At 65.7% G+C, this 14,742-nt stretch overlaps 1 protein-coding gene and 1 long non-coding RNA gene across 4 annotated transcripts; one reads left to right on the top strand and one right to left on the bottom strand.

The window, feature by feature from the left end:
• Nucleotides 1-2,788, bottom strand: LOC123592671. The gene is made up of 2 exons (XR_006709899.1): nucleotides 1,622-2,788; nucleotides 1-1,253 (listed from the first exon to the last, which is right to left on the bottom strand). It is a non-coding gene; the product is annotated as an uncharacterized LOC123592671 (long non-coding RNA).
• Nucleotides 2,789-5,899: 3,111 nt separating this feature from the next.
• Nucleotides 5,900-14,421, top strand: DIPK1B (divergent protein kinase domain 1B). Of its 3 annotated transcripts, none has more exons than XM_045467926.1 (5): nucleotides 5,900-6,078; nucleotides 9,358-9,492; nucleotides 12,228-12,335; nucleotides 12,445-12,621; nucleotides 13,231-14,421. In XM_045467926.1, exons 1-5 carry the CDS (start codon nucleotides 6,016-6,018, stop codon nucleotides 14,038-14,040), a joined length of 1,293 nt encoding a protein of 430 aa, XP_045323882.1. In that variant the 5' UTR covers nucleotides 5,900-6,015; the 3' UTR covers nucleotides 14,041-14,421. The 3 variants fall into 3 exon arrangements, with proteins under 3 accessions (XP_045323882.1, XP_045323883.1, XP_045323881.1); XM_045467927.1 differs by lacking the exon at nucleotides 5,900-6,078 and adding an exon at nucleotides 7,071-7,832 and having other exon boundaries at nucleotides 13,387-14,421; XM_045467925.1 differs by lacking the exon at nucleotides 5,900-6,078 and adding an exon at nucleotides 7,073-7,832.
• The last annotated feature ends 321 nt before the right edge of the window (nucleotides 14,422-14,742 follow it).

The raw sequence follows: 14,742 nt of genomic DNA, 5'->3' as shown, positions 1-14,742 counted from the left end.
TTCACTGCCAACTGCGGGTCCCCGAGAATGGGACTGAGGACTCTGGTTCTACTGAGAGAAGCCGGCCAGGGAGCAGTGGGGGGGGGGGGGGGGGTACGTGCAGGTGAACACAACAGCGGGCGGGGGGGCTGAATCGCACTCCATCCACACGCGCGCGTGCAAACAGCACTCGCGGCTGACACGACAGGCGCTCGCTTCTCCGGGTTCCGGAGGCAGGACGCTGGAGGTCAGGGTCGGCTCCTGGTGAGAACTCCCCGGGCTTGCAGATGGCCGCCTTCTCTGGGTGCGCGCGCACCTGTGGGGAGAGGTGGGGAGACAGAGGGGGGAGGAGAACCGGGGGCACTAACCCCATCACCCCCAGTCCCCTCCCAGCATCACCTGGGGGGTTAGAGCGCAAGCTGTGGAGCTGGGGACAGGACTCGGGCCACAGTAAGGCTTCCCCCCTTTTACGAAAAGCGGTCACGGGTACAGTCGGCTGAAGATGAGCTAACTACACACGGGAGGTTTACACACACACACATACACACGCGCCCCTTAAAAAAGTCCCAGAAAATCACAGGGAAGTTTGCCAAAGTATCCCCCTGTGGCACCCCCAAAATCATCACCGTGGGGACAGCCACAGCCGTGCTTATTCTGGGTCGGTCTGTCGCGCCCACGTGGTTCTCTGCGGGTTCCCGGTGGCCCTCTCTGCCAGAGTCAGGCCGGGAGGCCGGTGCCCCTGCGGGACAGAGCTGGACCCAGGCCCCCGCCCTGGGCTTCTAGCTGCGCCCTGGGCTGGGAGAGAGTCATCCGAGCCAGGGGCCGGGACTTCCTACCTCCCTCGCGCCCCCTTCCTAAGGAATAAAGGCAACTTTCGGTCACTTAAAAATGCGAAATACATACGCGTCATTACAAAGCAGACAGGGGCCGCCTCCTCCTCCCGAGCCCATCCCCCAAGGGGAGGGCGGTTAACCAGCCCGCTTCCGGACACAAACACGCACACGTTAGGCCGGTGCGGCCGCACGCACACCACGGGCTCGCCGCCCACGCGCACGGAGGCACGCACGTCTGTTCGTCGCAAACACGGTATCATTGTACACGGAGCGCTTTGCGATTTGCTTTTGTCGTTGTAGCGGGTTGAGCGGTGCCCCCACGCGGCAGTTATGTCCACCTGGAACCCGAGTGTGACCTTTGTGATCTTGGCAGAGGTGCTCGAGGATCTGGAGGGAGATCGCCCCGGGTCACCTGGACGGGCCCTGCTCCCAGCCGCTGCCCTTGCAAGAGGAGAGGACACCGCGGGGATCGGGCTGGGGCCCGGATAACTCCTGCCCCTGGCCCCCAGCCCCTGCAGACAGAGATGGCCCGCGCCTGGGGAGGTGGCCCTGAGCTCCTGCGGTATCCAAACCATCCTGCCCCGCCCCCCCCAACCTGGAGGGGTCGCCCTGGGGCCCCGAGAACTCCCAAGCTTCCTCCCCTCTCCAGAAGCCCCCCGACACTGAGAAAGTGACCCTCCTCCCTGCGTGCCCGGAGCCCCCACCCCTGCTGGGGAGGTGGCCCCCCAGACGAGCCCCTTCCCCCTCCCTCCCCCCCTTCCCCCCCCCCCTTATCCCAGCGGGAGTGTGCCCTTGGGCCACGCACTGACCGGCCGTTGGTCTGTGCCCCGTCCACGGTGATCCTGGGCCCCCTGGGCTGAAGTTCCACATCCAGAGCCCTCGTCAAGGGCCCTCAGGACCCCATGCCAGCTGAGACCTCCAACCTCACACCTGCTGTGGTGCCTGCGGTTTCATACCTGTCCGTGGCCTCTGGGCCTCTGCATACTCTGTTCCTCTGCTGGAACCGCACTCCTGCCCGGCCGCCCGCGTCCCTCATCCTGGAGGTCCCAGACATCACCCTCCCCGGGCCTGGCCTGGGTCCCCACCACGTGCTGGGCTCCTCATGCTCACCCCTCCCAGAACACCCACCTGAAGGGGACGACGTGGCCCCTGACCTCGGTCCAAAGGTCAGCAGGGCCCAGGGCAGTGGGATGGGTTATCCCTGGAAGGGCAGTCTTCCCCGGAGCCATTTTCCCTGTGACATATTTGCGCTCAAGACTACGGGGTAGCAGCACCCGGGAGTTTTAGTCGGATGTGTGACTATCCAGAGGAAGACGACCTTTCCCAGCCATCTTTGCAGCAAATAAGGTCATGTGACTAAGCTTACAGGCACTTGAACAGAAGTGATAGATTATTTCCAGGTCCTTAAAGGGAGAGGCATGCTTTTCACTTCTTTGCTCTTCCTCCGTGCTGGAGTGTGAAGGTGATGGCTGGAGCTGCGGCAGCCATTTTTGACACACAAGACCGAAACCATGTCTTGAGGACTGCAGCACAGAAGGCAGGAGTTTAAGTTCCTGACAACAGGGGTTCTCAGCCCTTGGATGCTTACCCTCTGAGCACAATATGAGAGGTAAATAAACTTTTCTCCCGATTAAGCCACTTTTATTTCAGGGTCCCTTGGTGAAACCTGTTACGCTTCATGAATTCTTGGGCCTGTGATGTAGACGATGTAACTACTCGGTCTGTGTAGTGAGTTGGATAGTGTCCCCCCAGACTCATATCCACTTGGAACCTCAGAATGTGGCCTATTTGGAAATAGAGTCTTTGAAGGCCAGGTGTGAAGACGCAAAGACAGAGAGGGGACACACAGGGGGACGGCCGCCATGTGACAATGCAGGGGAGAGACGGCAGCGATGCAGCCACAGGCCAAGAAGCACCAAGGATGCGGGAGAAGCAGGAAGGACCCTCCCCCAGAGCCTCCACAGGGATGCCCCCCCCCCCCCCCCCCCCCCCCCCCCCCCCCCCCCCCGGCCTCCGTTTCAGACTTCCGGTCTCCACAGCCGTGGCCGAATGGATTCCTTTGTCTTCAGCGGGCCGTCTGTGATACTTTGTTACAGTAGGCAGTTATGCCCTAGGAAACCAATGTGGTTTGCAGGGTGTTCTGGTGTTTTTTTGCTCTTTTGCAAAATTACAGATTAATGACGCCCCTTCTGGGTGCTGTGGACCGTAGGAATAAATGACAGCTGCTGACCGTGCGGGGCCTCTTGTGCTCGCGCACGGCGGGCGCCTGCTCTCTCGCCCCACCCACCAAAACTCATCTGCCGAAGCAGCTGGCGCTTCCCAGTCGGGCACGGGCCGCCGTTGCCACGGGGATCCATCACGGCGACACCCCGTGTCACCGATGGGATGCAACACACGGGACTTTGCACTGACGCAGACCTGGTCACCGCACACCAGACCCGACTCCTGCCCAGGGCTGGCTCACCGATGGGGGGGTTAGGCGGACACCGCCTGGGCGGGCGACCCTAGCTCCTGGCAAATGACTCCATCAGACTTGGACCCTCCCTCGGGCTATGCATCTCGCCTCCGACCTCACCCCTGGGCTGCTTCTCCAAGCCAAGGAGCTGAGGGGCCGTGGGTTTCGCCTGCAAATCTGCAAGGTGCTTCACACACGGGTGCTTCACAAAGGACGCCCCGTGGCGGGCCGGGGCTCGCGGTGGCTGGGCCCTCCACGCGTCCTGCCGCCCCAGCACGTGGTGTTGCTGACCCTTCCCCAGGGTTCACTTATGAGGATTTCTGACTCCACCTCTGTGCCCTCTTCCGGCCTGAGCACCAGGGCTGCCCCCAGACAGGCACACGTCCGCTTGATCCCCTCCTGGGTAATGACCAGGACGAAAGGGTGGGGGTGGGGCTGCACAGGTCTTCTTCGGATATTCAGTATTCTACCCTGACCCTCCTGAGCAGGATGCTTTGTCTTTCTGCAGAAATTGCTGACCATCTGCTCGCTGCGATTTTCTGGAGCACCAGCCTCCCGGGTGCCGGGGACAGCCGCGCGCTGACTGTGTCTCGCTGGGAGCACTCCACTGCAAAACCACACGGGAGTTCATCTTTTCAACAAATGTGTTCGAACAACTAGATAGCCATGTGCAAAAAAGCCCAACAAAGAAAAATCCCAAAACACAGAACCAAAAACCACACTACTCCCTTGATCTATCTCCTGCACCACGTACAAAAGTTAGCTCTAATGCAATCACTGACGTACATGTAAAACTTAATACAGTAACTCCCCACCCCCCCCCCCCATCCACAGGGGATACATCCCAAGACCCCCCAGTGGATGCGGGTGGTATTGAACCCTACATGCACAGAGCTATGTGAAAGTTTCATTCGTGAATCAGTCGCTGAAACAGAGTAACAGTAACTAAAAGTTGAATGGCTGTAGCAATATGCCATGATAAAGTAACAGGGCCGCGCGCTCTCTGTCACGACATCTCACTGCCCTGAGACTGCCCCTCTCCTGAGGCTCTGGGAGGATGAAGTGCCCACGTGATGGGATGAAGGCAGAGAGGAGATCGGCCAGAAAGAGGGTCACGTGGTTCTGGACCCCGGCAACGGGGGGGGGGGGGGGGCAAGGGGGGGGAAGCAGCAGACACAGCTGTTGCAAAACCTCTAGAAGAAAACCCAGATGTTTGCACTGCTCAGTTAGGCAAAGATTTCTTAGATGTGACAGACGTGAAATGCACAAACCACAGGAGGAAACAATGGGTCACTTGGACTCCATCGACCTCAGGAGCTTGCGCTCTTTTATATTACCTAATTTCCTTTTTTTGGGATCTTGCGCTCTTTGAAAGACACTCAAGGGAAACAGAAGACAAGCCACAGACGGGGAGAAAATCTTTGCAGAGCACCTGTTTGATAATGTCGCGGTAACGATGATACAAAGGACTCTCAAAGCTCAATGACAAGGAAACAACACAGTAAAAAGAAAATGGGGAAAAATACATTTAAAAACATACACGTTTTAGCAGAGAAGCCATACGGGTGGTTAAGAAGCTCGAGAAAAAAAATGTTCGACATCGTCAGTCGACAGGGAAATGCAGGTCCAGCCACAAAGAGACACCGCGGCGCGCTCGCCAGCGCGGCCAGAGCTCCCGCTCCCGCCAGCAGGTGCCGCGAGGACCAGGACCCGGGGCGACGCCCCGCTGACCCCAGCCCGGCGGAGTCCGGGCTCACATCTCTGCCAGCCTCCTCCACGCGGGAAGGGAAAACGCACCCTCTCACAAAACCCAAGGCGACGTTGAAGGCAGCCGGGCCCCCGCCCCTGCCCCCCGCCCCCCACGTCCGCGGGAGCGCCGACCGAGCCCGGCACCGGTGCGGGCGCGCGGCTCCGCGGGCACACGGGCGCTCAGTGAATTTCTGGCTTCTGCCGGCGACAGGCCAGACCCCAAGGCTGTCCCTGCTCTCTTCCGTTTATGGGCCGCGGGGGCGCCGATCAGGGCCGGGGCTGCGGGGGCTCGAAGGGAGGGGGCCCGCTGGTGGGGGCGCTGCGGGGCTGCACGCAGACACCCCGGCGGAGCCGCGCACAGAGAAGGGCGCACTCACCGCGTTCCCTGAAAAATGGAAGAAGCGGGCCAAGGCTCACACTGCGTCCGTCCTCCACCCCTCCTCCAGGCCCGCCGGGTGGCTGGCGCCGGACGCCCCCTCCGCGCCCCCACGCGCCCGACCCCTCCCCAGGGCGCCCTGCCGGCGGCCGGCTCGTCCCTCCGCCCGGCGGGTCCGCCGCAGCTCGCGGTGACGGCTCGCGGTGACAGCCCCGCCGCCAAAGCCCGGGGGTGCGGGGCCGGGGCGGGGCCGCGGGTGCCCCCTCCGCCATCCGCCCCTCCCCCGCTAGCCCCCGCCGCTCCTCCCGCGCCCCCTCCCCTCCCCGCCGCTCCCCGCCGCTCCTCCCCTCCTCCCCCCCGCCCGCGTCTCTCTCCCGGCGCCCCTCCCCTCCTCCTCCCGCGCCCCCGCCCCTGCCCCGCGCCCGCGCCCGCGCCCGCGCCCGCGCCCGCGCTCGCGGCCCCGCCCGGGCCGACCGGCGGAGTGCGCCCTCGCGTGGACGTGGACGCGGGCGCGGGCGCGGGCGCGGGCGCGCGGGGAGGCGGCGGCGGAGGGCGGCCGTTGCGGGCCGGCCCGCGGGGCTGAGGCCGAGCCGAGCCGGGCCCGCGCCCGCGGGGGGCCCACCATGCGGCGGCTGCGGCGCCTGGCGCACCTGGCGCTCTTCTGCCCCTTCTCCAAGGGCCTGCAGGTAGGCGCCCCCCACCCCACCCCACCCCCACCCCGGCCTCCGTGCCGCCCGCGGGCCGGGAGGGCCTGGGGTCGGGACGTCGCGGGCCGGCGGGGGCTGCGGGGTGGCCGCCCCGGCCCGCGGGGCCGCAGAAGCCCCTCCCCCACGGGCGGGACCCCTCCCCCACCCCCCTTCCCAGAGGCCCGGAAACCGCGCCGAGTCCGCGCCGGCCCCTCACTTGGAAGAGGTGAGGTTGGTTTTCCTGTTGTGGAAAACTTGGGACCCGCAGAAACGCCGTCAGAAGGACATAACCTCCCCGTGGGTCGTCTCCCAGCCGGCCCGACCTCAGGGGTGTGCCCTGACCCCACCGTGACCTTGGACGAGTCTCCGTCCCCGCCAGGGGGCCGCTGTCTGCGGGGGAAGCGCAGGCTGCCTTGGGAACCACCGTGGGAAGCCTGTCACCGCTGCTTTGGGTGGTCGGGGCCAGGCCCACCCCCGAGACCGAAATGCACCTGTCCTCCGCAGCCCTGTTCCGAGCAGCCCACACCTCCCTGGCCTCTGCAGGCCGTCCTGGGGCAAGAGGGTCCCTGCCGTGGTGCGCCCTTGGCCTCGGCCTGGCTGTCCTCCCGTCCCCTCCGGGAAGAAGCCTGGGAGTCAGGAAACATTGGGGTTTTGTGTCCGTGGGGGACGCCCTCCCTGCCCACCTGGGCCTCAGGGTGCATCCTGGTCTCCACCCAGCCCTGGGCAAGATGGGAGCTGAGGGGTCTGAGGGCGCACCCCCGGGCCTGGGAAGTGGGGTGTGCCCTCCCCGACCCCCCCCCCACCCCATCCTGAGGGAAGGGCCTTGACCAGGTTGCTGCAGAGGAGGCCCAGAGCTTGACCTAGGTACTGGGACGGTCTGGTTCCCAGGGGTTGGAGCCAGCCCCGCCCACCTGCTATTAAGGGGCCACATTCAGAGCCTCAGTCTCCCTGTCCGTGAAACATCCTTCTGGGCTAGAGGTAAGGGTTGGTGCCATGGTGCGCGTGGGGTACTGGTGCATGGGTGACGTGGCTGTTACTGACCCCTGAGTGATTCTCCTTACTCCCCAAGTGGCTTGATTAGGAACTGAGGCCAGGTGGGATCGGGGAGCTGCATGGGACTCGCCCGAGAGTAAGCCTGTCCTGCCCCAGGGGCTCACTCACTGGTGGGAGACAGGAGGCTTGGAGGGCAGGCACGGCTCCTAGAGGAAGGACCCATCTAACCCATCCAGGACCCAGAGCGTGGGGACCGCATACTGGGAGAGCGTGGAGGGAGTCTGGCAGGGCCGAGGTGCTATCTGTGCTGGGCCCTGCAGGCAGGCTCCTGGGCCCGTGGTCACTCCGTGTGCCTGGGTCCGCCCCAGGTCCCCCCTGAGGCCCAGCGCTGCTCCGGCCTACTCATCAACCTCTGACCCCTGCCGCCAGCCTTCAGGGCCCTCTGGGAGCTGAATGCCCACCCAAGGCCCTGCTCCCGCCACCTCGCGGCATTGTGCGCCGCCGGCCGGAAGTCCTCTGACCTTGTCCTGCCACAGCGACACCCCCCCCAGCTCCCGGCCCCCCATCCACTGTTTCTCTGCTTTCCTGTTTTTCATTTTGAACAAATGTGACGGAAGCAGATGTGGTGGCAGGGACAAGGAGGGCTGAGGCCCAAGCCTTCCTGTTCTTCCCTGGTCCTTGCTGCCCCTCAGCGGCCCCTGGAGCTCCCCGGGGCCCTCCTGCCGCAGCCCCTCCCAGGGCGGGAGCCAGGGAATCGGGAGGTGAGGCCCCCACCCTGTCCTCACTGGAGAGCCGGTGGCCCTGTCTCTCAGCGCCAGCCCCAGGCTTCAGCTAGCCGGGACCCCGGGCTACGAGGACTGGAGCCGCCGCCCTGGGGCACGTAGTGTGGCTGGAGGGAGGTGGGGGGGCACGGGGACCTGAAGCTCTGGGCCCTCCTGCTCTCCTGGCCCCCTGGGTCCCGGCCCTTTCCTCTGGGGTTCACCCCCCCCCCCCGACTGAGACATTGGTAACCCCATCCCCTCAGTTGGCTGCTCTAGGACGGCGGTCTGGGAGGCCTGTGATCTGCCAGGGCGGGGGGTGGGGCTGGGAGGTGGTGTCCCTGGAACCCAGGGGTTTGGGAGCTGGGTGGGACACCGAACCCTCAGCCCACCTGCTTGCGCAAGGGTCTGGGGCCCTCATGTCCTGTGATTCTGCTCATCAGCTGGGGAAACCTGGCAGAGGGGGCTGAACCCCCACAGAAGCTGTCCCCGCCCACCCCAGACATCTGGGACAGGGCCTCTGGCAGTGGGGGCAGGGGCTATTTATCTTACTTATTGTTTACTGTGGGAAAATACACACCATGTGAAGTTTAGCATCTTAACCATTTTTGAGGGCACAGTTCAGGGGCGTCAGGCACATTCACGCGGTCGTGCAGCCGTCCCCCCGTCTGTCCCCAGAACGTGTTCATCCTCCCAGACTGGACTCTGCCCCGTTATACACAGACCCTCCCCTCCCCGCCACGCCTGTGGATCCGACTTCTCCAGGGCCTCCTGTGAGTGGATCCTACAAGACTTGTCCTTCTGTGTGACAGGCTCATCTGAGGACAGTGATCTCAAGGTTCATCCGCGTTGTAGCCTGTGTTGGGATTCCCTGCCTTTTAAAGAGCGGATGACGTTCCACGGTGTGGACGGACCCTGTTTTGTTTCCCCCCTCACCGGTCGGTCGACCCTTGGGTTGTGTCTCTCTTTGGCCCTCGGGACAATGCGGCTGTTCTCGTGGGTGTGCGAGGCCGTGTCCCTTCCAGGCTCCCTGGGTGGGGGCTGCTGAGACCCTGCCCCCTGTGCCAGTGCCCCCCGGCCCCGTCCCCCGTGCTGGCCCTGGCCCAGTTGGAACTGCCCACCGGTCAGAGGACAGGGTGCACGGGTGGTGATTTTCCACCTCGACCTTGTGCAGAGGTTACAACGTTGTCATGAAATGAGGGCAAGATGGGAGAGAATTTGTGAAAAAAGGTCTTCATTCGTCAACGTAGCCTTGCCTACTCTGAAATTTATTTTTGCCTGCCTGCGTGATTTAAAAGTCTGGGAGCTCCGGGCAGCGGCCCCCAGCCCGGAGTGGGTGCACCGAGGGCGGAGGGAGACTGGGAGGAGAGATGTAGGGAGTGCTCCCCGGATGGTGGGCAGCTTTGGAAGCCGGAGCCGGGCAGGGTGCTGGCCCTGGGGGTGGGGGGTGGGGCAGGCCGGGAAGGCCGGGGTCGGCGGAGGGGGAGGTAAACGCACCCCGGATGTGGCGCTTCCTCTCTCCCCCCAGGGCCGGCTCCCGGGCCTCCGGGTCAAGTACGTCTTCCTGCTGTGGCTGGGCATCTTTGTGGGCAGCTGGCTGGTGTACGTGCACTACTCGACCTACGCGGAGCTCTGCCGTGGGCACGTCTGCCAGGTGGTTATCGTAAGTGTCGCCTGGTGGGCTGGTGCGGGGCCGGGGGCAGGGGCGGCATGCCCTGGACCCTCAAGACGCCAGCAGGGTGGACTTTCAGGTGGGCCCGGGAGCGCCGTGCAGAGGCGTCTCTGGCTGGCTGCGGAAGAGACGGGGTGGCGGGGAGGGGGGTACCGCGGGGACGCCACTGCAGGTGTGCAGGACGGCATGGGCTGGCGGCTGGGCGCGTTCACAGAGGTCTGGGGGGAGGACTTTCAGCAGGGAGACTGGAATGGACAGATGTGGGTGGCCTCGAGGGCCCCTCGCTAGGGGAGGCTGTGAGGCATGGTCCTCAGAGCCTCCCGGGGTGGGGAGGGGGGTGGTCACTGCCTGTGGCCTCCGGGAATGTGACGTGTGTGAGCCACTCGTGAGCGTGTACGTTTGTGGGTGTGCGTGGGAGGGGAGGGGCATGACGAGCTTGCGTGTGCTCATACACGTGAAGGCACGCGGACTCGTGTGTGCACACCCAGCTCACGCCCTGCTTCCGTGGACGCTCGGTGACTCGGGCGGGAGGTAGGGGCCGTGCCAGCCCACGGGGCACCGACAAGCCCCAGGCTCTTCTGACCCCCCTCGGCACCCTGCCTGGCCTTCTCCCGGGCAGTCTGGAGCCCCTGGCGAGCGGGTGGCCAGGGTACTGCCGCCCCCTCGATGGGCCTGCAGGACCCACCCTGGAGCATCAGGAACTCGGGGCTCTGCACCTGCCCCACCGCAGCCGGGCGGCCTGGAAGACGAAGGGGGCCTTGTCTCCGGGGGTGGGGGGTGCTGTGTGGGGGCTGAAGCTGGCCACGGGAGGGCTCAGACAGGCCAGCTCTGGCCCAGAGCCCCCAGGGGCCCCAACTGGGAAGGTCCAGACGTGGCAGTGGGGAGGGAGTGGGGGGTCCGGAGGTGGGAGAACCCATGTGATGGGGTTTTCAAGAGTGTTGGTTAAGCACCTCCTCAGGACAGGCCAGCACCGGGCCCCGAGGACACGGTGTCCACACTGGGGGAACGGCTTTCCCATTTCCTGCCTGTTCTCGTTTGCCTCCAGGAACCAGGCCTGAGCTGGGCGCCAGACACAGGGCTCTGCCCTCATGGTCCAGGGGGTCCGGGGACACACGAGGGCAGATGGGGGGGGGGGGGGAGAGGCCCTGCTGTGTGGACAGCTCGGTGGGGCGGGGGAGGGCCAGGATGGGCCCGGGGAACCAGGTGCAGGGCAGGCGACCTGGGGCCCTGGGAGGCCTGTGGTGAGGGTTGTGGAGGGCTGTGGGGGGATGCAGGGTGGCTGGGGTGAGGGTGGTGGGTGGGGCAGGGAGATCGGGCAGGAGCTGAGGGCTGGGGATCTGGCTTAGGGGTGCAGGGAGCAGCCAACTAGAGGGTCAGCTGGTGTTTCTGAGCCTGAGGGTCCGCTGGGGGCCCAGCAGGGGACTGCCCCTCTCCCAACAAGGGGGACTGTAGCTCCTCCCTCCCCCCACCTTCCCCCAGGGTCTCTCGGCTGCTGAGCGCCTGGCCCTCAGTCCATGAGGACGTGTCTGCCTCGTGGGGGTATCTTCTGTCTCGCACAGGCCCCACAGCGTGTGCACGACCACGCGGCAGGGCCACGGGCAGGAGTTCGGGTCGGGTTCTCCGTGGCCTCTGGCTGTCTGGTGGGTACTAGCCTTGAGCCCCTGCCGCGGCCCGTGTGCAGGTGGGAAGCAGGCTGGGAGGCGAGGCGACACGCTGCCCCCTCAGCCTCTGTGGGAGCCCCTCCCCGGGTCCAGAGGGCAGTGCGCCCCCGCCCACCCACCTCCAAGGCCCTGCAGTTCTGTGGGGTTCTGGGGGGGGGGGTCACACCCCTCGTGGCGGAGGGCGTCCCTACGAGGCGGGCGAATGGGATTTTCTTTTCTTTTGCCATCTTGATGACGGCATCGTTTGCGTGGCGCTGCGGCACGGACCCTCCTTCCCGGCTCCCTGAGCTCAGCCACGGCCTCTGGGTTTTGTCCCCGGGCCTGCCCGCCCTCCCCCCCATCCCCCCGCACTTTGGGCGCCTCGCTCTCCTTCCTCCAAGCCTCCAAGCCGGGCTCGGCAAGGGCCTGGGCTCCATGGCAACGGTGATGCACTTCCAGGAATGCACCCCACAAGCTCCGGTGCTCCAGATGGCCGCACCTCCCGCCTCGGGGGGAAGGGCCGCACTCCGTCACCGCTAAGCTTTCCCACCCTCCTCAGGGTCAGCCCAGACCCCCGGGCTTCAGGGGGCCGCAAAGGAGGGGGCCCGACCTGGTTATCGCTGCAAGAGGCTGGCTGGCTGTGGGTCTGGCTGAGCCCCGGGTGACGGACACGGGGAGGAGCCGCGCCAGTGCCCCCAGCTGGCCCCCAGGCTCCCTGTACGCCACCCTCGGGGCAGAGGCGGGGCCCACACCAGGGAGCGGCAGACTCCCAGACCTGGCAGGTGGGGGGGCTGGGTGGCGGGGGGCAGCTCTCAGGCCGCGGTGAGCAGAGGCCCTTGCCAGCTGCTCTGGGCAGTGCCTTGGCCCTCCGCTGAGCCTCAGGTGTGGCCGGAGGCTGCAGGTTGCCGGCTGCAGTGGTGGCGGTGCCCTCCCAGAGGGGGTGTGGCTTGAGAACCAGGGGGCAACCTGGCAGGTGTGGTGGGGCAAGCAGCCCCCCCGGGGTGTCCCACGTGAGTGATGGGGTGAGGACTCGGCCTGGGGAGGGGCCCACCTCCTCAGGCCGCTCCCTGGTGTCCCCACCCACAGTGTGACCAGTACCGCAAGGGCATCATCTCCGGCTCCATCTGCCAGGACTTGTGCAACTTGCACAAGGTGGAGTGGAGGGCCTGCCTCTCCTCCGTTCCCGGCCGGCAGGTAAGCCCAGCGGGGTCGCAGGGTCGGGTGTGGGGCAGGCCCTCGGCTCTCTGTCATCCCCCCCCCCCCCACGGACGTCTGCACAGAGGGCTCCTCTGGCCCCACCCAGGTATACAGCGGGCTGTGGCAGGGCAAGGAAGTGACCATCAAGTGTGGCATCGAGGAGGGCCTCAACTCCAAGGCCGGGTCGGATGCGGCCCCCCGGCAGGAGCTGGTACTGTTTGACAAGCCCACACGGGGCACCTCGATTAAGGAGTTCCGAGAGATGACCCTCAGCTTTCTCAAGGTCAGTTGGCTCCTGTGAGTTGGGTGTGGAGTTGACCCCAGGAATGTGTGCACAGGGCAGGAGGCAGGCTGGGTCGGGGCCGTACCCACCGGACAGGGCTCTGGCTAGACCTCGGCTGCAAGCAGACGCTTGCTCAGGGGGCCACCCCCTGGGTGCAGAGGACCCGTTCCCTGGCCCGGGGCATCTGTGGGGGGAGCAGGGAGCTGTGTGTGCATGGGAGGTGGGGGTGGGGGTGGGTGGGAGCGAGCAGATGAGAAGTCGCCGGCCCAGCACACCTCTCACCTCTGTGCTGAGGTGCCCACTCCCAAGCTCCCTGAGCACCAGTGGAGACCAGAAAGCCCCAGGAACGGCTCCTGGGAAACGAAGGTGTGCCAGTGGCCAGGGAGGGCTCCCAGGAGGTGGCGAGAGGTCTTCCCACATCCCTGGGTCGTCCCCTCCTGCTTGTGTGCGCTTGGACGGGCTCTCCCAAGCTGGCTGATGCACGGGGTCCCGGGGTCTGAACCAAGTAGGTCAAGGCTGGCATCCTGCCAGCTTAGAAACCCACCATGAGGTCAAGCCCGCGGGCCCTGAAATGACTCGGTTTCCCTCTCCCTCGGTCTCCGATGTCAGGCGAACCTGGGGGACCTGCCGTCCCTGCCGGCGCTGGTCGGGCGGGTCCTGCTCATGGCGGACTTCAACAAGGACAGCAGGGTGTCCCTGGCGGAGGCCAAGTCGGTATGGGCCCTGCTGCAGCGGAACGAGTTTCTGCTGCTGCTGTCCCTGCAGGAGGACCACGCCTCCAGGCTGCTGGGCTCCTGTGGGGACCTCTACGTCACCGAGGGCGTCCCACACGGCTCCTGGCGTGGGGCCGCTCTCCCACCCCTCCTGCGCCCGCTGCTGCCCTCCGCCCTGCACACGGCCCTCCAGCAGTGGCTGGGGCCCGCGTGGCCCTGGAGGGCCAAGATCGCCATCGGGCTCCTGGAGTTCGTGGAGGAGCTTTTCCACGGGGCCTACGGGACCTTCTACATGTGCGAGACCACGCTGGCCAACGTGGGCTACACGGCCAAGTACGACTTCAAGATGGCGGACCTGCAGCAGGTGGCGCCCGAGGCCGCCGTGCGCCGCTTCCTGCGGGGCCGCCACTGCGAGCACAGCGCGGACTGCACGTACGGCCGGGACTGCAGGGCCCCCTGCGACAAGCTCATGCGCCAGTGCAAGGGCGACCTCATCCAGCCCAACCTGGCCAAGGTGTGCGAGCTGCTGCGGGACTACCTGCTGCCCGGCGCCCCCGCCGACCTGCGCGAGGAGCTGGGCAAGCAGCTGCGCACCTGCACCACGCTGAGCGGGCTGGCCAGCCAGGTGGAGGCGCACCACTCCCTGGTGCTGAGCCACCTCAAGACCCTGCTCTGGAAGAAGATCTCCAACACCAAGTACTCCTGAGGGGCGACCCCCTCCCGCCCACCAGGGGGCGCCCGGGGCCCTAGCGAGCCACTCCTCCCTCTTCGCCCTGCCGGGCCAGCTCTGCCAAGGAGGCCAGCGCCAGGGCCAGGACCGAGGCGGGGTGGGGGCCTGGCCAGGCGGCCGGTCTGCACAGAAGCCCGGGAAGTGGTGTGGAGCCCTTCCCCCACCCCCCGCCTTCCCAGCTCTCCAGACCCCACGACCAGACAAGAGGGGCTGTCTAGCAGGAGCAGGAGGCTGGGGTGGGGGCGGGGGAGCAGGACGGGAGTACGCGGAGCCTGACCACCAGGGGCTGAAGGACCCTCCCAAGGTTTTGTTACCTTTAAGGACTCGTGATGTAAATAAACAGCTTTTCTGGGAGTGCCCCGGAGTCCCTTACCCTGGACCCTAGACCGGCCGTCAGCCACCTGGGGGCTCAGAGGTAGGGGCTGCGGACGGAAGATGCGTGGCCCCCAGGGTCTAGCTGTGGGAAAAGGCCTCAGCGGGCATTGGGCTGGGGTCTCCTAGAGCCCAGCCACATCCGGGGGTGGGGGGGGGGCAGGAGGAGTGGGGATGGGACCGAGACCGCTGAGGTTATGGCCTGATGGCAACGGTGCTCTGGGAGGAAGCGTGGAGCCCAGCTCTGCACGGTTACTGGCAAGCAGCCCATTTTCTGTTTCCAGACCACCCCTCCTGCGGTGCCGG

Source organism: Leopardus geoffroyi, chromosome D4 (assembly GCF_018350155.1).
Source record: "Leopardus geoffroyi isolate Oge1 chromosome D4, O.geoffroyi_Oge1_pat1.0, whole genome shotgun sequence".
In the NCBI taxonomy this organism is placed as follows: Eukaryota; Metazoa; Chordata; class Mammalia; order Carnivora; family Felidae; genus Leopardus; species Leopardus geoffroyi.
This window is presented reverse-complemented; position numbering and strand designations above follow the sequence as displayed.

Excerpts from the sequence above, each read along its gene's own strand:
- DIPK1B (XM_045467925.1), top strand. The coding sequence starts at position 7,692 with ATGTGGTGGCAGGGACAAGGAGGGCTGAGGCCCAAGCCTTCCTGTTCT. Across the intron at positions 7,833-9,357 it reads GGGAGCCAGGGAATCGGGAG|GGCCGGCTCCCGGGCCTCCG; the intron begins GTGAGGCCCCCA and ends CTCTCCCCCCAG. Across the intron at positions 12,336-12,444 it reads CCTCCGTTCCCGGCCGGCAG|GTATACAGCGGGCTGTGGCA; the intron begins GTAAGCCCAGCG and ends GGCCCCACCCAG.